The 25,539-nt window shown below is 38.7% G+C and overlaps 1 protein-coding gene across 2 annotated transcripts; it reads right to left on the reverse strand.

The window, feature by feature from the left end:
* On the reverse strand, window positions 1-23,837 carry LOC145772403 (disintegrin and metalloproteinase domain-containing protein 10-like). 2 transcript variants are annotated; one of them, XM_082584288.1, is made up of 17 exons: window positions 23,749-23,837; window positions 20,165-20,321; window positions 19,035-19,156; window positions 17,495-17,690; window positions 17,121-17,202; window positions 15,657-15,899; window positions 14,490-14,673; window positions 13,770-13,933; window positions 12,368-12,545; window positions 9,084-9,246; window positions 8,165-8,263; window positions 7,301-7,394; window positions 6,584-6,698; window positions 6,205-6,309; window positions 4,130-4,245; window positions 2,866-2,992; window positions 1-1,809 (listed from the first exon to the last, which is right to left on the reverse strand). In XM_082584288.1, exons 1-17 carry the CDS (start codon window positions 23,792-23,794, stop codon window positions 1,697-1,699), a joined length of 2,304 nt encoding a protein of 767 aa, XP_082440414.1. In that variant the 5' UTR covers window positions 23,795-23,837; the 3' UTR covers window positions 1-1,696. The 2 variants fall into 2 exon arrangements, with proteins under 2 accessions (XP_082440414.1, XP_082440408.1); XM_082584282.1 differs by lacking the exon at window positions 23,749-23,837 and having other exon boundaries at window positions 20,165-20,581.
* Between the last annotated feature and the right edge of the window lie 1,702 nt (window positions 23,838-25,539).

Here is a 25,539-nt window from a genome sequence, read left to right on the forward strand (position 1 = left end):
GGCTATGCTACTTTAGTCGAAGACAGAAAAAATTCCCACTAAGGAGTGATTGCATTTAAAATAGTCCTCTGGCATATGTAGCATATGGTTCTCTCTCTTGGTAGGCTGTTGATGTGTAAAAATTAAGACAATGATTAGAACACAATTCAAACTTTAATGCAAAATAACTTAAAAAGCAAAAAATAACTCACAAAGTAAGTAGCAGCAACTTGGCATTAATCCAACAAATGCACAGTTTAAACTTCATTTAGAAATGGATACCACAAATGACAGCGCGCAAACACAAAACTTTTACATGCTACAGTACAACAAATGGATTGAGCAGGCTACCAGATGAGCTTCAAGTGGAGTCAGTTGGATTCTAACTAGTGACTTGTAGAATGTCAACTCGACAACTTAAACTTTTAGTTTAAAACGAATGATAAATCGAAAGCTACCATCCACTTGCAGTGCACACAATTACATGTTCTTAGCATTGATTATAGCATTCGCACCAATGGAAAGTCACATCATTTTCTTCAATTTTGATGACGTTTTCGTTACCGGTGCTGAAAGGTATTTTGTCGCAGTGGAAACTAACAAAACTAACGCATATTTTTTCGGTTAACTATCTTCATACATCAACAAACGACACAAATTTATGAAACCAAATAGGCCTACAATACAGTGAGCATAATTCAACCTGAAAATTCATTTCTTTTTCACAACGATTAGGCTGATATTTCTCAAGCGGTATTTAGGCTACCAGCATGCTAGCCTATAGGTATTAGATAAATATGATAACGGTGATTATGTTCTTGCTAAAAAGACATGCAATGTATTGTGATAAAAGTTATTTAACATCGAATCGACGCTGCCTTCACAAAGATTTTGCTAATTTCTTTACAATCATGCAACAACAGGTTATTTATGTCATAAATAAGCAAGCTTTCCAACTAACATGGATCTCAGGAAGTAGGCGTTACCGATTTTAAATCGTTTCAATGTAGCTCGACGATGAAGTAACGTAGAAACGACAACTTTCGCTCACTAGAATATTGTTTCTCAGCTAGTAAATCAGACCGTTTTTACGTTGAATCAACGTAAAAGCGGATTGACTTGCTGGCTGGGAAGTAACGAGGTAGTCTAGTGAAAAACTTTCGACCTTCGAAAAGGACTTCGGTTTAATTTCCATTACGACTATCTGCCTGTATTGGCCAGGGAGTCACGCTTTTGAAGGTCGTCCTAATTTGTCATCTAGTCCACTTGACGCTTTTAAGGCTGGTATCAAAACCTACATTCTATTACGTAATGTATGCGTAGGTTGACTTAAAAACGTCATACTTCCATCGTAAGGGGACAAGAAGTGTAATGAAATAAAAATAGCGACATGTGATATGTATGCAGTGCCTTGCTTTAAATTGTTAACAACCAGACTTGAGGGTGGATTTGGCAAACACAGATGTCAATTTTGTTAGAGTGCAGGCACTTTAATCTAACAAACAATTCAAAAACAAAACCATGTTGTTTACAAAAAAACTGCAAAGGCATTGTTCAACAAGAAAGAATAAGGAACATTGCCAGTTCGATGACAAACTAGTCGAAATCCATGGATGTCCAGTTGTCCACGGTCCCCTGAGTCAGGTTTGCGAGCTACAGGCGAGAGAATGCAGAAGTTTCTTCAATCATAAGCAGGGGCTCAATCAAGCTAGGGTTTTTAATTGTCGTCCTGGGGCTGGTACTGTCGGTGAGACTGTGTGAGACCTGCTGGGGAACCGGAGTGGCTGAGACTGTGTCTCCTCAAACTGTGCCTTCGAATGGCTTCGATAACTGTGAGAAACACAAGGCCGTAAACAATTATTTCGGGTTTGAATCGAAAGAAAGTAAATTGGTGATTCTAAACGTAGACTACTAGGCTTGTGTCCTAATTTAGATCTGTTTCGTTTAGGCCTAAGTTAAATGTAGCAGATATCTCAAAAACCTGATGTGCTACAAACCAGGGGACAATAGAAAACTTATTACACAAACAACTGAATGAAATATGACTAATACAACCGATTGTTGAATAACATTAGCAGTTGATCAGTAGGCTACTATCAATAATCGTGCAAGTGATGTTCCAAGACTGAGTTAAAACAGTGTAAAAATTATGTTATCAAAAAATCAGCAATGATCGCAATGATAGATTCATACACAGGTTAAATATATCTATTGGGTTAAACCTACCAATAACATACTGTAATTGTACTTATGGGAGCTTTAACAGGTGATGCAGAAGTTTATGAAATGGACCAAACCTCGAGACCTTTCACGCAAGTCGCCGCACAATCAGTTACCAAACGACAAAATACGAAAAAATGGTAACAGTCGTACTAAGCCTAAAGCACTACCGAACTGAGTGCTTGCTGCACGCCTTTGCTGGAGCAACTACGCTGACACAAATATATACAGTTATACTGTGTATGTCAATATTTTTCAACTGGTTAAATGGATATTTTTCAACATCCAGCTTAGCTGAAGGTCGAACCAGGGTCTTATGATTAGATACTTAAAATCGTAATACCCATTCAGTGATTTCACTTCTATATTGAAACATAGGATAATAATAATATAATAATAAAATATAATAACAATAATAATATAATCATAAAATCTACTAATAATATGATAATAAAAGCTAAAACCTCAATTGCTAAGGTAACAGGGATCAGTTGTCAGTAGATGTTATTTATTTTCGTTTCAGAATAAGACTAGGTCAGAAAGCGAGGCAGACTCCGACGCAGCTCAGCATCAGCCTAGAGCAGTTAGCTACAATATGATAATAACATATAATGATAATAAAAGTAAACTTGAGATAAAGTAAACTAGTTTAAAGTATTGTTGAACCTGGGATGTCCTTGGGTTTTGGAAGCTCAGGATTGCTAGAAGGTGTGCGAAGACTACAGAACTGAATGAACCCAGCCATGAGCAGAACCGAACCCAAGACTATCAAAACGACTGCATACCAGAATTCCTGAAAATGGACGTCGTCAGGTGGTTTCAATAATTAAAAAAAAATAGACAATACCACACTAGAGCTTTGAAAGAGAGTTTGTCTTGTTGGTTGTTGAACCATAGGCATAAGTTACAAGTTTTTCGCACCTTGCCTACCTGTACAATGTACAGGTAGTACAATGTACTATAGTACAATGTACTAGTACAATGTACTATAGTACAATGTACTAGTACAATGTACAGTGTACAATACATACCACATGATGTGATCTGTGTAACGCCGTTTAATGCAGTGACCTTCAAGATTCTCGTATTTATTGTTGAGCTAGTGCAAAGCACTGGGCAGTTTTTGTCTTTTTTCTTGTTGATAAACTTAATATCTAACCATTTGTTTAGATAAAGATAAAATTACCATATATTATATTATTACTGAAGAGGACAGCATGTGATGTCGAAAACGTTCGAAATTTGTTTCTATGTAGTTTTTTATTCTGTAAATGCTGTATTACGCATTAAATTGATAAATTCAAGTGTAAGCTAAAGCTTTCGCCACATAAGTGTGGCTTCGTCAGTAATTAACCTAGATTTCAAATAGAAAGTGTGGTGCTGTTCCCAGACAGCGCTACCGTACGTTATCTGGCCCAGATCTGGTCAGATCCGTACCCCATCTGGTAAAAATCTAGACCAGACAAAGTGGCTGTCTAGGTCTTTTTTAAATATTTTATCACACTACGCAATACGCATCCTTTTGGATGATCGGTAAAGTCATGAGAAAATTTGATGAAAATTTTATTGACAAAATTTTGTCTTGAGATTTTGTTTCAATAAGTTTGAACGATTAACTACTGTACTTTTCAAAGTGTTCACGCAATGAAATAAAAAGTAAATAAAACTTAAATTGTTTTCATTACTTTACTGACGTTTCGCACAACGTGACAATGCGGAGCAACAACACCAGAGTCAACAAGATTTTTATCTTGTAAGGAATTCGCCCTGAGGATGCGCATTGTCATGGTGAACGAAACGTCAGCAAAAAAAAGATTAACATATTTCATTATTGGTTTCTGATCCATTAGATAAACACTGCAGCAAGTGTTACAGAATTTTTTAGAAATAAAACCCCATCACGAAAAAATGTTTATAAAATTCTACATACGAGTATCCACTTTCTAATGTTGCTGTACAGCTCAGGGTTAAAGATGGCGTTCTTTAGCCTCGACAAAGGCCCGTCGGCATCCACCAACCTACAGTTTGAGAATATGTCGCAGTAACCTTGGAAAAAATGAATATAATACAGTGTTTCATCGTTATTTTTTCTAGTCTTATGCCAGTAGTTAAAGATTTAGGTTGATTGAATCTTTATCCTCGGACTGGGAAAGCTTCTTGCATAGCTTAACCCTGGCAGTTCCGCATACTTGTAGAGGCTTTGAATCACTGACGCAGGCCCGGTCACCGAGATTGACAGAGTGAAGTTTCCGATTGTTGAAGTGTTGTTGCCTGGGAATTATTCCATCCATTAGATGCCGCTGAATGGAGAGCAGTCCTTAACGTGCGTTGCTCAAGCGCACACCCCGAGAGTCGAACCAGCGCAGCTTGATCTTGAAGCTTCTTCGTTCCAGAAGTGACGCGCTAACCAATTGAGCTATCGGGGCGGACAGAGATTGAATGGAAGGGTAAGCAAGGAAGCCAATTTTTGTGTCCACTCTCAGACATGCCTTTAAATGTTTTGCCAAAGACACATGCCCTTGAGCGGATGCGAAAAAGTCGGTTTTTCGAAGGCCAAGCCAGGGATCTCACAACTCGGATAGGCAGCGGACATTAATATCGGATGAACGGTGGGGGTATTTTGATTCGGATAGTAGCATGTTTTGTCGCTTCCTCCACAGTGCAGCTTCAACATAAACAAAATTAATATGTAACTTTTTCTGCTATGAAATGAATGTGAAACTGAAACGACTTAATTGATTGCGGGAATTTTCATCCTGAGAAAGCCTCTGAGAGGCAATTTCTGGCAGTTTCGCATACTTGTAGAGGCTTTGAACCACTGACGCTGGCCCGGTCACCGAGATTGACAGAGTGAAGTTTCCGATTGTAAGGCGTTGTTGTCTGTGAGTTATTCCATTCAGTAGGTGCTGCTGAATGGGGATCTGTCTTTGAAACGCGTTGCTGAAGCGCACACCCAGACAATCGAACTAGCGCTGTTTGATCTTGAAGTTTCTTCCTTCGTGCTTGATTGATTGCCAAAACTTTCATCTTCGGATAAAAAGTCTCTTCGCATAACTGATCTTGTGGCTCTAGCAGTTGGGAAAGTTTGGAACCACTGACGCAGCACACCGGCCATCGAAATTAATGTTCTTCGATTGTAGTATGCTTATCTGTAAATGTGGAACACGGCACGATATTGGGAAAGTTGAAAAATTTTACGAACTGAGCTGGTTCATCAAAGGCCGCATCGGCAATGACACAACATATCTGTGAATTGTTTCATTCACCGGGTGGATGTGAACAATTCGTCCAAAAATGCTGCTGAATGAAACGGGGTCCTTGAAGTGAGTTAAAACATACACAGTGGGATTGGAACCCCCTTTAGTTGTTTTTACTTCTTTGCGGTTAGCCCTAGTGCTCATCATCTAAACTAATAGCAAGAAAAAAAAGAAAAATGATTTTCCGCATTTTTTAGTTAAAAATAACTATCACCACACCTATCCTCCTACCCATCCAACATCCGTTAGACTATCACCGCAGGCATATTATTATTACTAGCAGTTTTTGTCAACATTTTTATGCAATGCAGGCAGTTGTGCCACAACAGACAAAAAATGTACTGTAGCGGCTGCCCAGAGAGCAAATCAATCGTTTAAAGTGATTCAATTCAATGTCCTGGGTAGCGACCAGAAAGAAAAGGGAACCGCATAAAAATATTGTTGTAAATTAAAATACGGGAAGAATGATCAGTTTAATAACTCAGTAACGAACAATTTGGCAACATGGGTGTAGTGTTTATGAGAAAACGTTTCGATGAGGAAGTTTAATAGCAGGGAATATGCTTCAAATAATCTGGTAAAACAAAATGGGCTCAGACCTCGACGTAAGTCGGAAAAATTTCCTGTGGCCTACGTCATCGTCGTCGGCTCCAGCTCGTGAAGTTGTGGCCAACGTAGTGGCCGAAGTAAAACGTAATGAATTTTGATCAAACAATTTATCTTAAAGGAAACCTCTCAAAGGACCTACCGTTGTAGTCATCACATGCCGACCCTGGCTGTTTGAAGATCGCCTTCCTTTTGAAGCTTGAAGAAAACGTGTCACTCTCGGTGCTCCCACAGGTGTTGGGGAGACCTGAATGGAAAGGGGTCATAGAAACAACGCGAAAAAACAACAGAAAACGTGTCGCCAAGGGAGCTCCTACACATACGTGATATAAGCCAAAATAGAATATATGATGATTATCACTTTTGTCATACCTGTTTCGTTAAACTGTTCGATGAATGTTTTGTAATGAGACACCAATCAAGGAAAATAAAATGGTTGTATTGAAGAGACAACATGTTGCAGCAAAGATCGCGTAGATTTCACTTTCTTTTCAAGCAAGTTAAACACATTCAACACCTACCCTTCAACTGGCAACACGTGTGGCACAGAAGAACCCTGCTCTTGCTCCCTACTGGAACGGTGCATTCGCAAGGCTCCAGGGACGGATGACTGAGACAGATTGATCCAGTGCACTCCTATATGGAATGCATGTCACTTAACCCACCTACTGGAAAATGTCTTCATTATTGAATCTAAGTCTTTGCTGCTAGCTTTGTTTATGCCAAAAGATAACCCAAGCATCTTCATTTACTTCACAAGTGTAGACATCTTTTAGCCAGATGTTGCGAGTTCGCTGTGGTAATAACGATATGCACGAGCTTTCGGACCACAGTTCCCTAGTCATGTGCTATCACGAAGTAAACAATGACTGACTCGTCATAGCACATGACTAGGAAACTATGTTCCGAAACCTAGTGCGATTCGCAATTACCACAGCGAACTCGCAGCATCAGGCTAAAACATGTCGTTAATATCTACATTATAAGCCACGATCATGCTGCTAAAAGCGAAACTCAATCTATTGCCTCTTGATTCATGTTTTCCTTGGCTCTCTTTAATCCATATCCTATTGCGCCAGTTTAAACTGACAGCACGAAAAGAAAGATTCCAAGCATGTGGATGCTGATGGAAGTCCAGTCTTTAGGTTAATCCAACAACGAAGAATGTAACATTGTAGCTTTGACCATTTCACCAAAAAACCGGACTCAGCATCCGTGCGACATCATTTGGCACTTACCCCAGCGGCGCAGGTCTGTGTTCCGAAGTTACATTCTTTCGATCCGTCGGGGACTACTGCGGGATCGGGGCAAGCAGCAGTTGGCATGGAAGAAGTGAAAACGAATTCATAAAGTTAAGAAAAATACGATTAAATCCGAACAAAGCATCACATGGAGGAAGTTCAAAAGGATTATTTGCAAGGTTGATGCATCACATGATGATTATGTTCAAATTTATAAAGTACCCTACCCTGCTACCAAGCTGGATAAGCTACTTTTTTAAATCGTTTAATTATAGCTAGACGTTGAAATGAGGTGAAAAGAAAACGTTTGTTAAACTGAAGCATAACTTCCACGGTAATCTTGCCTTTGTTGAAAAAGAACGTTGTAGCTGCATCCTATTGACAACTTGCAACATGAAGTCAAAAACTTAAACGCGAACAGCAAATCAATCGTTTTTTACATTAGTCTACGTAGACGTTGAATCAATGTAAAAAACGTTTGATATCCTGTCTGGATGTCCGAATCGACGAATGATTGTTCTAAGAAAATTTTATAAATTGGGTGTTGTTTGTTCAGCTTCAGAGCGTGCAGTTAAGCAACGCACACCAATGTCTATACTTCTCATTTAGCAGCAACTGGTGCGTGGAATAATTTACAAACAAGCGGACAGCAAGACTTCACACAGTCTACCTTAGTTGCCACATGACTGTAAGTTCCAGCAAGTATTACGACTCCGACTTCAATGTTGTCAGATGTTGTGTTTTTTAAATTTTTGTCCTTTTTCACTTTTTGAAAGGTTAAGAAACTTTTTCACTGTATGAAGATTGTTACACAAGAAATTAACGTTACAAACGTTAAGTCACTTCCCAAGAAAAGGATATTTGCAGGTTTGAGCAAACTGGCAATCCGTGTCCGGGGAACATTCGAAGGTGTCGAGCTTGCGAGAACAGTCAAGGTTGCAACAGGAGCCTTGTGTAATGCTGACAAAACGATTTCAACAACATTTCAACAAGTCCACTTCATGAAGCCCGAAAAAAGCATCAATCAATTCAAAATTTTGTTTTTTTCTATATCTTTCTTTTTCCTAGACATTATATCAACCGTTTTTTACATTGATTTAACGTCTTCAGACGTTAAATCAATGCAAAAAAAACGGTTAATTTGCTGTCTTGGTGCGTTGTTCCTATACCAAGTGCCGCTCTCGGGAGGTATCACAACCTTGTCTTGTGTGTTTGAACACGGGGTTGCCAAAATTCACATTTTCCGGTTTGTTGATCAAACGTGGGCAAAAACAAACATATGCAAACAACCCGTACCCAGACTACAAAACTCCGTCAAACAACACAAAAAATATCTTTAATTGACTTTTTATAGTCCAATATTGCAAATTTGCAACAAGTTTGCTAGCTAAACATTGTAGGCTACGTAGGTTAGAGTACGCTTTTTCAACACAAAAGTCTTAAAATTAGATTTCCATAGTTAATGTACAGAGTTAAGCGGGTCTGCTACTATTCGGTGAGTCCGATTCGGTGAGTTCCTAACCTCTAACCCTAACTCCTAACCCCTAACCCTAAAACGGCAATGATAATTAGGCTACGGTACCCGATAATTTAAAAAAAAAAATTGAAAAAATCACCAAATAGAGATCGGACTCACCAAATTGGACTCCCCGAATCGGATTCACCGAATCGGACTCACCAAAACGTGCCATTCCGGAGTTAAGCATCATATACAGTACAGTACACTATTTGCAACGCCTCTTCATAGGACAAACTGCAAAAGTTGATATTATTGTTGTACCTGCAGCTAGCCTTTGGCTTCAACTTGCAACGTTGGTCGCCGAATTTCACGTCTGCCGGAACGCAGCAAGTATCCTTCAGTTCAGTGCAGGTGTCTTCGAATCCACAATCGCACTCTTCACCTTTGTCGACTATCTGGTTGCCGCATATTGGCTGGTCTGACGCTGTAACGTTGAGACTGTATCTTTAGAAATACTATTCCATTGGGTAAAAACTATAAGTAGGAGGTGCCCGGACATTTTGCCGAAAGACATTTTGCCGAATGGACATTTTGCCGAAACTCATTTTGTAGAAAGGACTAATTGCCGAAAGGACTAAATGCCGATTACCAGTTCAAAAGCACTGCTTGCATAGTAACGAGATTTTGTGGCAATTAGTCCTTTCGGCAATTAGTCCATTCGGCAATTAGCCTTTCGGCAAAATGTCCTTCGGCATAATGGGTTTCAGCAAAATGTCTTTCAGCAAAATGTCCGTGCACGAAGTAGGATTCCTCCAGTGGCGCCGGCAGGGGGGGGGCAGGCGGGGCAGCTGCCCCCCCAATGTTTTGGGCATCATCTTTTCAATTTTTTTTTTTTAATAATACATATTAATATTATTTTTTTAATATTTGGATCCCAACCTCAAGTAAGTCAACTCAAGTTGCAAGGGGGGGGGGGTAAAAGCTTTCTCTTTAAAAAAAATATGGAAAACCTTGATGACTAAATTGTACAGTAGATAAAAAGATTTTCTACAGAAGCAAAGATATAGACTTTTTAAAGTTTTAACTTACGTCACATTGATGTAGAAAAATAACAACCTGTTAAATTTTTAATACCTCACACTCCCACGACTTCTTCCGCGCGCATTTTGGCATTGGTTGCTTGCAGTGATTCTTTCACTTAAACAAAACGTTTTGTTTCAGCAGTTTTGAGTTGTTCAATTCTTAAGTTGTAAAGGAGACTCAATTTCTCAAATATTTATCATTTATGTTTCTTCTTTAATCTTAGCAAAGTATAAAACTTGTAAAAGTTTTTCATCCCTACGACGTCATAAATGAAATTATATCTCAAATCGGCGTAATGACGTGACATCATCTAAACATTTTACAGAATAATAAATTAACAAATTCGATCGTCAAAAGTGGTTTGGTGGTGGTAAATATTACGTAATGAAAAAAATGTGATAAGGTTGGAAGACATTACGTCCTGTATTTTCAATACAAATTGAAGTTTAAAATTTATTCTTTTGTTCATAGTCGTAATCCACCTTCAAAGCGGTACTACAAAAAACAATTTTCGATAAGGGGGGCATCAAGAATAAGTCGACATGACTTTTAACCCTTAGAAGGTTGGGCTCCTGGAGTCTTGCTCAGTTTGGGGGGGGGGCTGTCGATTCTTCTTATGCTTTAGGAGTGATATCTTTGTTATTTTGGCAAGGTTTCAAAATTTGGGATTCACTTTGTAAAATTATTCACGCTGAGCATATCCGAAAATTAAAACTATGTGAATTTTAGAACTGCTCATATACGTTGAAATGTTGAGGTCACTTATGAGTGTAATTTGTAGCGTGAGTTTACACATTATTTTTTGGTAGAGTAATGAAGAACGTGCATTGTAATGTTGTGATTAATTTTTTTTTACATTATTTTACATACAGCCAATGCCCTTCACGCTGTGAAACAGTTAGGATTAACGAGACATGGGCCAAATTAATTACTTTCATCCAGCTGGTGGGAAAATTTTGAACAATAGAATATGAATTATTTCAGAGGATGTGCTGAGAAATGCCTTATATCTCTCAATTTATAACCTTTATTCGCTCAAAATTTCAGCTCAATAGAGGTGAATAAAAGTTAGGAAAAGTCAAGAAATCTCGTACTCGCAGCCTAGATGTATGACCTCTATGACGTTACATTTTCTAAACTTTGGGTTGACTTTAGAGCATAAAAGTTAGTGACTTACAGGAATAAGATCGCTTTTTGAATCAACCAAGGAGAAAATTGATAAATAATAAAACTGTAATAATCTCGCAAAAAAAAAGCAATCAACCTATGTCTCTAAAACAAAGTTTGCTTAATTTTAAACGAAACTGCATTAAAAGAGCGAGTTTTGCCAATACTAAACATTCAAATACCTCAGTCTGGAATTAGCAACAAGAAAACATAGAGACTTAGCTTTATTTCCGAAAAATGCCGAAGAAAACATGATCTTATCATTTTGCTATGCCACCGGACAGCACCATTTTACAGAAATATTCATACCCACAATTTTGTTGAAAATGCTCTCAGAATGCACCAAACTGAAAGTAATTTTTCAAAATTTTCTGGAGGAGGCCCCCCAGACCCCCCGCCGCTAAGTGTCGCCTTCGGCGAACACGCCATCGGGTTTCGCCCGCCGGCTGTCAACACCCCCCCCTTTCAAAATTTTTGACTACGCTACTGTCTTGTACTGTCAATATTTTGCCCCCCCATTGTTGAAGGTCTGGCGGCGCCACTGGATTCCTCCCAAAGCAGCTCGGTTCAATTTGTTTTTATTTCCAACCATCACAGAGAAAACAACACATACAATAACCTAGATGAAGTGTAGAAAAAGGTGGAAGCGACAAAAATGTAAACGTCACAGTTCTGATTATTGCTTCACAAAAGACAGCGCATAGACATCTCAGGAGAATCTACTGTGTGTTGGCTATATGGTGGAAACCTGTAACTTAGCGGGGATGTTCTATTGACCTGGTTAGTTGGGATTCAGACTGTTCTCAATTGACTGATATTGCAAAACCAATACTTTTTTGATCACGAAATAAAAAGCCTAAAGTGTAGATCTACTAAACGTTTTGAAAACTAAACTATTTTCATGTTGTGCTATTTGAAAGAATAATCTCGGCATCAGCATTCAATAACACTGAATATGAAAATAGTTTAGTTTTCAAAACGTTCGCAGTGAACATGTGTTTAGTAGCTACATTTTGGACTCTTTTTTTTATTATTAGACTGTCTTTTAGTTTGGTTTTTGAATCTTTATCCTCGGACTGACAAAGCCTTGATAGGTTATTCCTGGTAGTTTCGCGTGCTGGTATATAGGCTTTTGACGCAGAGCCGTTTCCCGATATTGACAGAGTGAAGTTTCCGATTGTTGAAGTCTTGTTGTCAGAGAATTATTCCATCCATTAGGTGCCGCTGAATGGGGAGCAGTTCTTAGAATGCGTTGCTCAACTTTTTTTATATTCTACACATCTCGCACCAACGCAAAAAATAACAGATTTTGTTAATCCAAGGATTGCTAGTGCAATGGGGGCTGCTCAACTTACCGACAAAGCATAAATCTTTCTTCACCTCTAACACTGCACTGATGTTCCTAATACTACAAGGCGAAAGTAACAAATTGTTAGGGTCATTTCCAGTGGTAGCTCTGGCGTACATGATATAATTCCCATCATTATTGAAGGAAAGTCTTTCACCTGGGGTGCATTCTAAACCACTATCGTGCTGAAAAAAGCAAGAACTTTAGAAACAAAACGTGAACACAATGCGGTACACGACTGGTTTGAATCTTTATCCTCAGACCGAGAAAGCCTCTGATAAGTTATTCCTGGTAGATTCGCATACCTGCAGAGAATTTGGACGCATGGTCGTTTATCGAGTTTGGCAAAGTGAAGTTTCCCACTGCTGTCTGTCGATTCCATCTACTCGGAGCCGCTGATTGGAGGTTGGTTGGTTGGTTTTGAATCTTTATTCTCGGATTGACAAAGCCTTGATTGGTTATTCCTGGTAGTTTCGCATACTTGTTGAGGCTCCTGACGCAGGGCCGGTTACCGAGATTGGCAGATTGAAGTTTTCTGATTGTTGAAGTGTTGTTGCCGGAAAATTATTCCATTCACTAGGTGCCGCTAAATGGAGAGCAGTCCTGAAATGCGTTGCTCAAGTGTACACCCTAAAGTCGAACTTGCACCGCGTGATCTTGAGCCTAATGCGCAACCACTGAGCTAACGGGGCGGACATGCTGAATGGAGAGCTGTCGTTTCCCGAAAGCCGAACAAGCGACGCTTGATCTTGTGGTTTATTCGTGCACAAAGTCGGGCGCTCAACCAACTGAGCTACAGAGGAGGTTTATTTCGTTGTCTGCTTCGGTTGCTCAATGCTCATATTATGTCTCGAATAACATCAACTATAGCAACTCTTAAATTTGGACAAATATTTGACGAAAAACAACCTCCATGTTTCTTTGTGCTTCCAGGACACTAACCCAGCATACGAGTTAGCAACAAACAAAACAACTTCTAACCGAAACAACCAGTGAAAAAACATTTCATTTTAAAGGTCATGGGGTGAACAAAGACTTTAGTAAAAGTATGTTCATTTGCTATTCTTATATCATATGATGTTTCATGAAGGTGTTAAATGCTCTTTAATAAGTGTGACCTCTCACAGTTTGGATGGATTGCAGCTAATGTTTATGTAACGTAAGTTATCAGAAAACCCAGACGGTATTGCAGAGCTTCCCTGTATGGCTAAATTTCTGATACAAATTCCTAGAATATAAAAATTCTCTTGATTGTAAACTTTCGTCGCCAACGACCTTGATATTTGGCATCTGCCAACGTGCGTTTTAAAGATTCAATAAATTTATAGATGTTCTGTTGCAAAACAAAGGTTTGTGTCACGTATTACCGAGTATCAATTTTAAAATGATGCTTACGTCGCAAAACTTACAGGAGATCCAAAGCTATGCCCGAGCTCGTGGGCAAGTGTGACATGACTGACAGCTACCGGCATCATGCTCCCGAAGTTCTTGAAAGTTACTATTCCGCTGTTCAGAGATTTTCCGATCCTGTCGGAGAACACTTTATACTTATCACATATTCCTCCGCTGGAACCTGAAGAAAAGAGAACGGTTCAGAAGCGCCCGAACGATCGTCACAACGTCATAAAGAAGCGTTACAGAAGTGAACTTATCCCCTTGCTACATTTTCATGTTAGGTCGATAGCGTGATTCAAATGTTTCAAAAACAGCTTTATAGCAGAGTGGTGAGAGGCCTGGTTTAATGTTCGAGCGGGTGGTTCGATACCGGTCAAGAGCATGTTGCTGTGTCTTTGACAGGACACTCAAAAGACGGACATGAAGATTGGATTTCTTGCCTTTCCTTCCACATAATCTAAATCTTCAACCACCGGGCGTAGGCTACTCCCTCATACGACAAAAATGTGCAATTGATTGCATTACTTAGTAAATGTATAATATTCAATCGCCATCTCCGTTTGCAGCAGACTGTGCATCAACGTAGGTTATCTGTTTCCATGAGCCACAGTTTTTAGCTAGCTCGCCAAGTGTCGTCAAATCGAGTTCGCTCCACGCCTGGATGCCGTCATGCCATCGTCTTGGTGGTCTGCCTCGTTTTCTCTTAGCAAATATTAAAATGCCATTATAAAGACCTGTTGACGAGCCAACCCAGGCCAACCCGAGCACTCCATTGTCGAAGTCGCGGTTGGTGAAGACGTAAGCCAAGCAATAGAGGTCGTGGTTCTCCATGGAGGCGATGTCGAGGAACTTCTCAACACCAAGGTTGCGATCCTTGTATGGATTGGTTGGATCGTCTTTGGTTTCTGTACCATTCACCTGGTCAAGTTTGCAAACGAACTATCACAGTAGTATTCAAATACCTGAAGTAAAAGCTTTAAATACTGCAGCAGTTATTAATCAAAGACCTTTACACAAACATGCCGCTAATGTGTAGAGAAAATTAGGTATAGGCCTAAGTAGGGAAACGTCACCTTTTTCTACTACAATTATCTGTGCCGTTCAAGTAGACAGAAGTGTTTCAGTTTTGAATGTATGCAAACGAATATTTAAGTTGCTGTCTTGAAGATGATGTAGCCTAGCATCAGACGTAACCCCTCTGGTAAACCAACTCGCCCCGAAGAACATACGCAATTTTAAACAACAACGACATGGCCGGATAGTAAAGAGGGTATAGTCGGACCACTCGGAATGCGACAACTCAGCAGGTGCCTTAACTCAGCAAGAACATTTCGGCTACTGCCAAGTCAGCAAATGAGATTTACGTGCTCATGTCGGCTTGCTGGGTCATCGCTTGTAAAACTCATTTTTCTGACTTGTGACATGCCAAGTTTTGGCTTGCTCAGTTGTTACTTGCTCAGTTTTATCATTAACTAACTTCAGCCACTTGCTCAAATGTTGCTAGCTTAGTTGTCACTTATACAGAAAGAGACTCAACAGGAGGTTTAACTGGCACTTGGGACGACAACGGTTCGACACCTATCTAAACCATGGATGCACCTCAGAAAAGCACTTTATGACTTGCTTGAAAATGAACACGAAAGTAGGTTTCCTTGCTTTTCCATCCATTCGATGCTAAACTTTTATCAAGCAAGATGTGGGGATTTGTAGTCATTAAGCCTCGGATCGAACGAAAATGGAAGACGCCAATTGTTGTTAACTGCAGTCTTCCATTTTCGTTCGATGCAGGCCTTAATAAACTTTTAACACATGCTATTAATTTGAATAAGCCTACAACAAACTATCGCTCAACAAAAACAACTGTCGTAAACACATTACCAATTAACTTATCTCCAACGCACCTTCATGCGTTGAATTTTAAAATTGATATTTCTTATAGGAACATCGGCAGCTGTTTTAAATGCAGTGCTCAGGTAAATTTGATTGGCAGCCTTGACATGACCAGCAATCCTGCTAATGATCGCTTCTGTAGATCCAAACTCCTCGAACAGGACATAATCGGATTGCACCAACAACAAGCATGTGGTTTTCGTGTCATCAAGTTGACGTTTCCTTCGCGAACGGGCGGTCGACTTTTCATGCTGCTGAATTGTTGAAATAATTTTACGATATGATGATAACAATGCGTATTTTTAATAGCGCTGTTTCCAGCGCAGATTTGTGTTGTTCTCAGTTCGGTGCAAGACATAATAGTTCTGTCTGCAAAATTCAGACAATGCGATACAATATCCGATATAATGTTACTACAACTAATGGTAAAGCTTTTTAAAATGTGTTGGAAGTACTCCTCAGTGCTAGGTAGGCTAAGATTAACGTTAAAATAAAAACAAGATTGTTTTGCCCATGCTCTTGATTATGGCGCGAGAACATGCATCAGCTTCTGTAAAATATTGATTGTTTCTCCAGCAGGGAGGTATTTCTATAAATATTATACACTTTTAATTGATCGATTGAATCTTTATCCTCGGACTGGGAAAGCTTCTTGCAGAGCTTAATCCTGCCAGTTTCGCATACTTGTAGAAGCTTCGAGAGGTTTGCAGCCCTTAGGCTTGCAGCCCTTAGAATGCGTTGCTCAAGCGCACACCCCGAGAGTCGAACCAGCGCGGCTTGATCTTGAAGCTTCTTCGTTCCAGAAGTCACGCGCTAACCAATTGAGCTATTGGGGCGGAATGATTGGTTGTAAGCAGGCCCTGCCTCAACAAGTCAGTAAATGCCAACTACTCTGGTTGGACACAGAATACGAAATCCAATAAACTCAGTTTATATTGAAGCTTTACTATTAGCAAAACTGATCAAAAGCAAACGAAATCAAGAAAGATCAGCAGAAACAATCATGGAAAGAGTTTGATCTCTTACAGAGCACAACCAAGAAGAACTGGGATAGTTGGCTGAAAATGGCCTATTTTGCAAACTTTTTATTGACGTTGTTTTGCCCTCAACTGGTATGAAATTATTAGATTCCAACAACTATTAGATAGTTGATTGAGCTTCCAACAACCGTCGTTTATCAACAAATAAAAAACTCGTCCTACTTTGGAAGTATCTCAACAAGAAAAATACACTGACAAACTTAAAAAAGTGAATAAAAAAATAACAGTTAACCTCTCAAGTACAATTCTGTACAACCTCTCAAGTACAAGTCTGTTTGCTGGTACACCCCTTCATTTTCTTTGAATTTTTAAACTTAAAAACTCGGTCTTTTCTATAACAGAATTATACATTTTGGACTTTTTACGTTACTATTCTATAACGTAAAAAACTCGGTCTTTTCTATAATATTTTCCATTAAAAACGTTTCCTCCAACCTGGTAAGAAGAGTTTTGAAATCGAGCCATCCTTTCTAGAATACCATTGTTAGCGGAACCGCAGTGCTTGAGGCTCTTGTACCTGAGTTTGGAATGTGGAAAAGTTTGCACAATTGTTGTAGATTTCAACTTTGAAATTGTATTACGGGATCAAGAATAGAGCGAAAAACATCAACAACGTACATTCAATGCACTAACAAAGAATGAAATGCATGATGCAATACCGTGTTCAGTGCGCACAATACCCTTATTTACCTATCTACAACTGGTGCATCAACCTCAACCTAAGGGTTGATTACTTATGGGTTAGTCATAGTTATTATTCAAACAATAAAGATTGATGAAAAGGTGCATTCATCATCAGATTCACTGACCCTTTAGGAAATCGAACAGCACTTTCATGATACATCACAGAGCGGCCCATGTGGTCACGTGAGGAGGCCTGGCCTTCAGTTTTCCCAAAAAAGTGCTTACTCTCTTCCACATAATATTTTCCTCTTCTTGGATGCTCAATAACTCCACGGAACACACCATCAAGGATGCTTCCATGAACGTAACTTCCCTTCTTGCCTGCACAAACCGATATCAGTTCAGTTTATTTTTTGTTTTGTTGGCGAAAAAGAAAGACACAAAAAGCAAAAACACAACAAACACAAATAATTCGCACAACAAGGATGGCAGCGAAAGACCAAAAGGTCACCAAAGTCAGCTACCACCCAAACATTTAAACAAAAGACACAAATTTAAGAACATTAACACATATATAATATATAGCACAATACCAGCACTTTACATAATACATTAACAATGGAATAACACAGGGCAACATAAAAAAAATTGTGTAGAGAAATAAGCGGATGATACGTTTCAGGAGTGATCATTGTATAAATTCTTTAATAAACATTTATATTTAAATTTAAAAACATTATAAGACTTTTCTTTTATTTCGTTTGGTACTTGATTCCATAGTTTCACTCCATTAAAACATAGCATCTTCTTACCAGAGTTTGACGTTGTAGAAGGCAAATATAAATCATTCTTTTGGTTCTGACGGGTTTTATGATGGTGAATTTCGTTTACAAAAATAAAGCAGCCAGCAAAGGCCCGGGGCAGCATTTTGTGCACATATTTGTACATAAATTTTGCAGTCTCTAATTTAATAATATCGGCAATTCTGAGCACATTAAATTGGTGATAAAGAACAGTTGTATTTGTTGAAGAACAAAAAAAATATCAAAGAACAAAAAAAAATGCAATGGAAACAGTACCATCAAAATTTAAGCAGAACAAAAATGAACAAATCAAGAACAATATTAAAATATCCTGCAAAAGCGCAAGTTTACGTTCACTGCGTTGTCAAGGGATAAAGTTAAAACTTTGAAAAGCAATATTATTGTCTCTCCATGGCATGCAGTATCGGTCAGGTCACAGTTCGTACAAACAAGAGGAAACAATATGGTCCCTTGCGCAACTCTACAACAACTTTAATACAACACAATAAACTACAGGTGAATTAAGGCGTTTAAAATGTATGATCACTTCAAATATGATTTTGCTAAGTAGTAATTTTTGTGTTGAATAGGAATCATTTATATGAACTTCTTATCTCGAAGGTGCCAATGCTAATCAAAGTGAGCGTTTTGCGTATAGTTTCGGTATATATTATTTCTAATCTGCTGATAAAACACCTCTCCAAAAAGCATGAACGATGAGGCCGGACATAGTGAAACATCTAAAGTTAAAAAAAAAAACTGTCCCACAAAATCAATGAAAGAAACAACAAGCGTGAAGTCTGGAAGGCTACATTCAACCTAAAATTTTGCAATGGTAGTCCTTTATGCCTTTAATCAAGTGTTATTCGCTGCACTTATCGAATCAATATAGAAATAATTCACTCGGTAACAAAAAACCTACCGTACAATGTGCCATGGTACACATGAGCCAAACTAGGGTCAAGGACTTCACCATCTGGTCCTTCTATCACTAGATCTTCATGAAATACGGTTTTGTCGGGAACTAGGTGGATATGAAAGTATCTGAAAATTTACTTATCCAGTTAACGATAATATTAAATTAGGCCTTTGAACCAGGTAATTCCGAAGATAAAAACTAAAACAATTACATTACATGACTTTTTGTCTGGATCTAAGCTATAATAACAATAATAATATTTATAGCCTACTCCCAGTGCCGGTCTTTGGGGTGTGCAAACCGTGCGATCGCACAGGGCCCGCAATTTACTCAGGAAATGCAGTAATTTTTGTCATTTCCAATGGAAAAAATTAAATTCGATTCACAAGCACGTACCGTTATCCTTGAAGTCAGTTGCGGCTTTAGGAATTAGCAACAAGAAAACGTGGAGACTCAGCTTTATTTCCGAAAAATGCCAGAGAAAACATGATCTTATCCTTTTGCTATGCCACCGGACAGCACCATTTTACAGTTAATATTCATACCCAAATTTTTGTTGAACATGCGCTCAGAATGCACCAAATTCAAAATAATTTTTTTAAATTTTCTGGGGGAGGCCCCCCAGACCCCACACCGCTGGGTGTTGCCTTCGGCGAACACGCTGTCAGGCTTTGCCCGCCAGCCGTCAAACCCACCCTCCCCTTTCAAAATACTTAGCTACGCTACTGAATTGGATCATTGTCATTGGGGCCCGCAAAGCACATTCCGCACAGGGCCCGAAATACCCTAAGACCGGCATTGCTACTCCCTACTGTATAACGTCACATCCACAGTGCAAACTATGCTCGTGAAGGGCGCTGTACATGACAATTGACAATGGTGATAATTAATACGGTGCTTTCAGTCATAATGTTCAGTGAAATAGAACACTTTCAAGAAAGTCGAAAGACACAAAGAGATTTAATTGTTAATAAATATGCATTATGCAACAAATCAACTTAGGTCTAAAATAACGATTTCGCGATGAACTATTGAACATAGTAAGCATTTCATAGATGATCGATGTTGAGATCCAGTAAACCAACAACTTTTCGATAGAATGTGTCAATAAATTTTCATTTTAGCAATCTAACCTGCCGTGTGATTTAAACTCAAACTCCACTGGTTCAACAGAAGTGGTTTCTGATACAGAGCGCCGAGACCGTTCATGCTGCCTCCGAAGGTCGTGAGTGTCATAATTCAAATGCTCAAAATATGAAACGTGCGTGTTCATACCTTCCGTGACGCAATCTAAAACAATTAAGCAGATTTTGCAACTTTCTACAATTTTTTGACAAAAAATCCAACGAAAAAAGGTATGAAATAGGCTGTATGCAAAAGGCATTGTGGCGGATAAGGAGCGAGAAGATCATCAAAGAAGTGCAATAAAAGTTAGACATACAGAGAAGCAACGTAGAGTAAGAGACATGGGATGTTCTTGTAATGATACTTAAAATTTACAGTGGGTCAGAAAAAAGTAGTATGTTAGGCTATAGTGAGTTGATGCTTGCAGAGGTTGAGTTTGATTGTGCTAGTATAAACATAAGAATGAGACCAAAAGTTCTCAAGTATTTTGGTGTAACAAAAATTATGTGTAATAAGAAGGTGAGAAAAAAATGGACTAAGTAAATCTTTAAGAAAGTCAAGATTACAAGACTTGACAAAGCGAGGAATTAGACTACAAGCTTGGAAGTGAGAGGAACACAAATGATCTGGTCAACAAAGTGTGATACTGGTAAAGGGGGTCCCATACTTGATTCAAGTGTCGGGTATGAGAAGACAAGGTTCTCATTGTACTAAGCCTTTGGCACTAAGGAGAGTAGGGTGGCCAGTTTCTTTCTCTCGGCCGCCTTTCCTTCAGCAACTACGCCACCCAATTTATTACACCCTGGGTAGAGGTGAGCGGTGTTTTCAACAACCAGCTGAAGCCGGGAGTCGAACCAGGTTTGCATAATTGGAAAGCCAACGCCTTATTCGTTGCACCATCCCACCGCACAGTGATACAGTATGGCAGCTAAATATGAGGAAGAGCAAAGGTCCAAATCAAAATGAAAAAGGATTTTCGAAACAAAAATGACCAAGTGTAACAAGATGATGTTGAAGAAGTCTGGATGGAGTTTGGAGTTGTGAGGGAACAGCAAAATTCTTTTTTTAGGAAGATTTTACTCTGTGGACTTCAGTACCACAAACTGAAGTTTTTTTTTTAAATGGTTTATATATTGTCGCTCTACAGTCTACAACATCTAAGGTCTTTTAGCGACAGGGCTCATGTTTTAATTTTTTATATCAGGTTTACGATGTTATCACATTAGTACCCGATTTATTGTCATTGCGTTATGCAAGAACACAATCGGTACCGTTTTTAAAGACCCGACCTGGAATCGATCTCGGATCTACCAACACCAGAGGCGAAGGCGAGACCACTCGGCCACTGAGCTGAAGTTGGTGGTAGCTCCCCATGTTGGGTTGCTCAGCAAAGGGAAGTTGACCCTTGTGTTCTGTCAGAAACAACTTAGGTTTATGGTACCGAAGTAGAGCGAAATTCCAAAAATGGATTTAGCTGCTTCATGCCGCAGAGTAAAGTGGATGAACATGATACCCACATCAACAATCATCATCAGCCGGTCATACCACTATACTGGCAGATGGCCTCCACATATGTTCCCACATCATTCTGTCTTTTGCTGTTCTCATCCAGGTGATGCCAATCTTTTCTTCTGTGTCATCTCGCCATCTTCTTTTTGGTCGCCCTCTAGTTCTTCTTGCATATCTTGGTGTCCATTCTGTGGTTAATGGTTATCTTGGCCATACGCCGGGACTTGGCCATACTTGGCCAGACTCCGGGGAGGCCGGGGGGCGGCACCCCCCATAAATTTATGGTTGAGGGGCAATAAAAATGGTTAATTACAAGTGGTGTTTCAAAGATAAAACACTTCGCAAATGAGATTTAGATCATTTAAACGGACTTAACGAATGCTGAAAGCGAAAAATAGCTTACGTTGCTCTTGCCCGCAAAACAGCAGCTGATCGCATGGCTTTCTCATACGATATGGAAATTTCAAAGTAGATGGTAGAGTAACTTACGCTGCTGGAATACTCACGTAACTATTCACGGCAATATTAAGTAAACCAGCTAAATTAGACGCGCTATTTGCAACGAGGTCTTCCAACTGTGAGATCAATTATGATTCAACAGCATTGTTTTGTTCGCAATGTGTAAGAATTAAATCGAAAACCGATAAAAGGAAAGGTGTTTAATGGTCTTGGTTGCAGATATTGCCTGCATTAACTAATCGTTTCAAGCAGCGGTTTTAATAAATTCGGTTTGCGACCTAAGTGTCAATATAAACAATAGACACTAAGCTTAGGGTAAACCGAGGTAAATTGGGACAAGGGAAAAATGGGACAGTTTACAAAAAGTGCTCAATTGTGGTGCCTATTTGTTTTCCATGATGTGTACTTTTGCTTTAATGCAGTAGGCTATTTTATCTGTAATTTTCAGATTTACACTTTTACAGGCTCATTGACCAAGTGCACACTAAAATCACAAAGCAGTGCTTTTTCTGCTTTTTTTGCGAAAAAAAATAGCGACAATAAATCATACAATATCACAGCATTGAGTGGCAATGTCTATTCCAGCAATAAATCATTCTGTAATTTATCTTTTTAGTAATTTTAAATACAAACTCATTAACTTTACTATTGCATCATGCACTGTTTTTTGTTCATTTTGCTTTTTATTCATGCTACATGTCTCAAAATAGTGTTCATTTGTACATGAACATTTCATTTTGTTTGTTGCGTTAAATTAGCAAAATACTTAATCTTTCAATAAACTGTTACTATTAAAAGTTGTCTCACTACAACCAGTGAATAAAAAAACGAGACAAAAGGAATTTCTTTAAGTGTCCCATTTTTCCCACACCCGGGAAAAATGGGATACTTTTTCTTTTTAAAAAAATGTTGACCTTCCCGAAGCGACAGCCCTGAAATTTTTATGGGCTTGTGCCACCCTTTGATTGTTTGCAAAATCTGCAAAAAAATATTCATGCCAGCTGTAAGGTTATTTAGTCCAGCAACAGAAATAGTCATTTGTGTCTCATTTTACCACAGTTTACCCTAATCAATAATCAAAGACTATGTTAATTGAGTAAAATAGCGTTATGGTTATGACATCATCACCTTTCTCGCACCCCAAGGTGTTTTGAAAAGTCGGCACCTATGATCTTGGCCCATCTGTTGTCAGTCAGTCAGGTCATGATCATAAGTAAATCTGCTACAGGTAAAATGGCATCCTGTACCACCTGTTGCATAGCCCTGCTGCTTAATCAAGTTGCAGGCACTCACCAACCCGCATTGAACCAGCGTGGTGAGTAAAGTTTCAAACCCACAAATGAAAAATGAACACACATCCAAAAAGGCCCTTAGTCCCCGGCAGTCGAAAGGCAGAGGATGTGAAGAATCTCTGGGTTCCCACATCAACAATAACCTGAGTTAAATCATACAAGAGGAAAAAATCTGTTTACTTAGGTTGAAAATTTAGGTCATGAAAATACAATCCCAGTAAAACACACTTGCTGTTTTTGTTACAGGTTTCACTGACATACGTGCATGGATTAGACGTCAAGAAATAAAATAAGCTTGAAAACACAGCACTATAATATAAGTTTAAACTCACCATGAAAACATAATACTGCTTGAAAAATAATCCATAAGAAAACCATTTTAATTATAAAACAAGACCCTAAACTAGACTAATAGACTACTACCGGTACATAAAATAAATGGTACCGGTATATAATATGATTATGGTCTACTATGCTACATTATAGTGTGAGATCTACCTCCCTTTGTTAGCATTATACTGTTTATAGCTGTATTACCTATCTCTTATGACTTAGGCTAATTATAAGTAGATGCCTAATTCTTAGGGAAAAGTAACTATGTTATCTTAAACTTCAATAAATTTATGCTGGCAATAGGCTACATACTTTGCACATCACCTAACAATAATGCAAATAGGTCATAGGATGTTTTTCTCATCACATTTCATCAAAACATTGTCAAGACTATACTGAAACAGCTGACGACCAACATCTCACATTTTTTAATTATTCTTCTAAGTTCTAACATCCAACAATCACTCAACTGCCTGTGTTGGGCAAGTCACATGTTGCCATTGTTTGAGTTATAAAATGCAAGAGAACTGATACTGCACCTGGGAAAGTCACATATGGTAGTAAACCTTACCCTATCAAACAAATGCCACATTAAATAAGCTATACTAATTCAATTAATTTTTTTCTGAAAAAAAAACGAAAAAATATCCCATTTTTCACTTTTGTATCACTTCTCAATAGAAATTTAAAATTCAAATATCTTTAAGTTTGATCAAAGTTGCCAGTTTCTCAGAATTGGACTCGTTTTGTTTTGGAGTAGAGAAAAAAATAGCTGATGCTGGTTGTATGATAGTTAATTCTGTTGATCTCATTTCTGTTTGAACAAAATTTCACAAAACAAATGTTATTTTGAGAAAAAGTTACGTTTTTTGACATTAGTTATACTTTTGGGCTTGTTTCACACTAGAATAAAAAATAAAATTGAATTGAGCTACTTTTAGTGGCAATGTTTAATAAAATGAAAATATTTAAAATATCTGGCAACACTACCTCTAACGCTTGCAGACGCCAATTTGACAGGTAAGCCATTACACATGACTATAGAATTAACAAGAAATTTTAATTTCCCGTTTTCGAAACCCACACTGTTTTTCTTTAGAGCTTTTGCTTCTGACTTTCTTCCTTGTTCACTATGTGTAATGATTTAAGTGTAGCTACATACCCTATTTAAAACTGATTGTCCTGCTTTGGTATTATGCATGTTATAACGTTCGCATTTTGTCGCTTGTAGGCTATCTTTTTCTATGTGGCATATACTGTTTTTGTTGTGCTGATCAGAAATAAAAACAAACCTAGCCAGCAATGACAACCGGGGCCCTTCTGCCTTTGTACTAAAGAGGCAATATATTGTGCACCAACTGGGCTTCCCAATTGGGTTCCAGGTATATTTGTCCGCGAATTCAAGTTCCTACCCAATTGGGTACTGGCAGGCCCGTAGCCAGACATTTTCAAGGGGGGGTTCCAAATCCAAAAATGTGGACCTTTTGAAAACGCTTTCTTCTTGGTGTGTCCACAAGCAAGCAAAAACATAAGAAGCGGCAGTATATGTAGGCTACCAACAAACAAAACAAACTTCAAACTGTCAATTATAAAAAAACAAAATAAACAAATACCGGTACAAACAATTTTCACATTAACAATAGCACATCTACAGTGGAACCGACAGGGGCGCCGGAAGCGGGAGGGGAGAGGGCAGATACCCTTATAAGGTCATGTAAGCTACTGCATAATTTGCAATATAACAATTTGCGCCACTGGTGGTCCACCTCGAATTTTTAGTGGTCCAAAGA

This window comes from Aplidium turbinatum, chromosome 1, assembly GCF_918807975.1.
Source record: "Aplidium turbinatum chromosome 1, kaAplTurb1.1, whole genome shotgun sequence".
Classification (NCBI taxonomy): domain Eukaryota; kingdom Metazoa; phylum Chordata; class Ascidiacea; order Aplousobranchia; family Polyclinidae; genus Aplidium; species Aplidium turbinatum.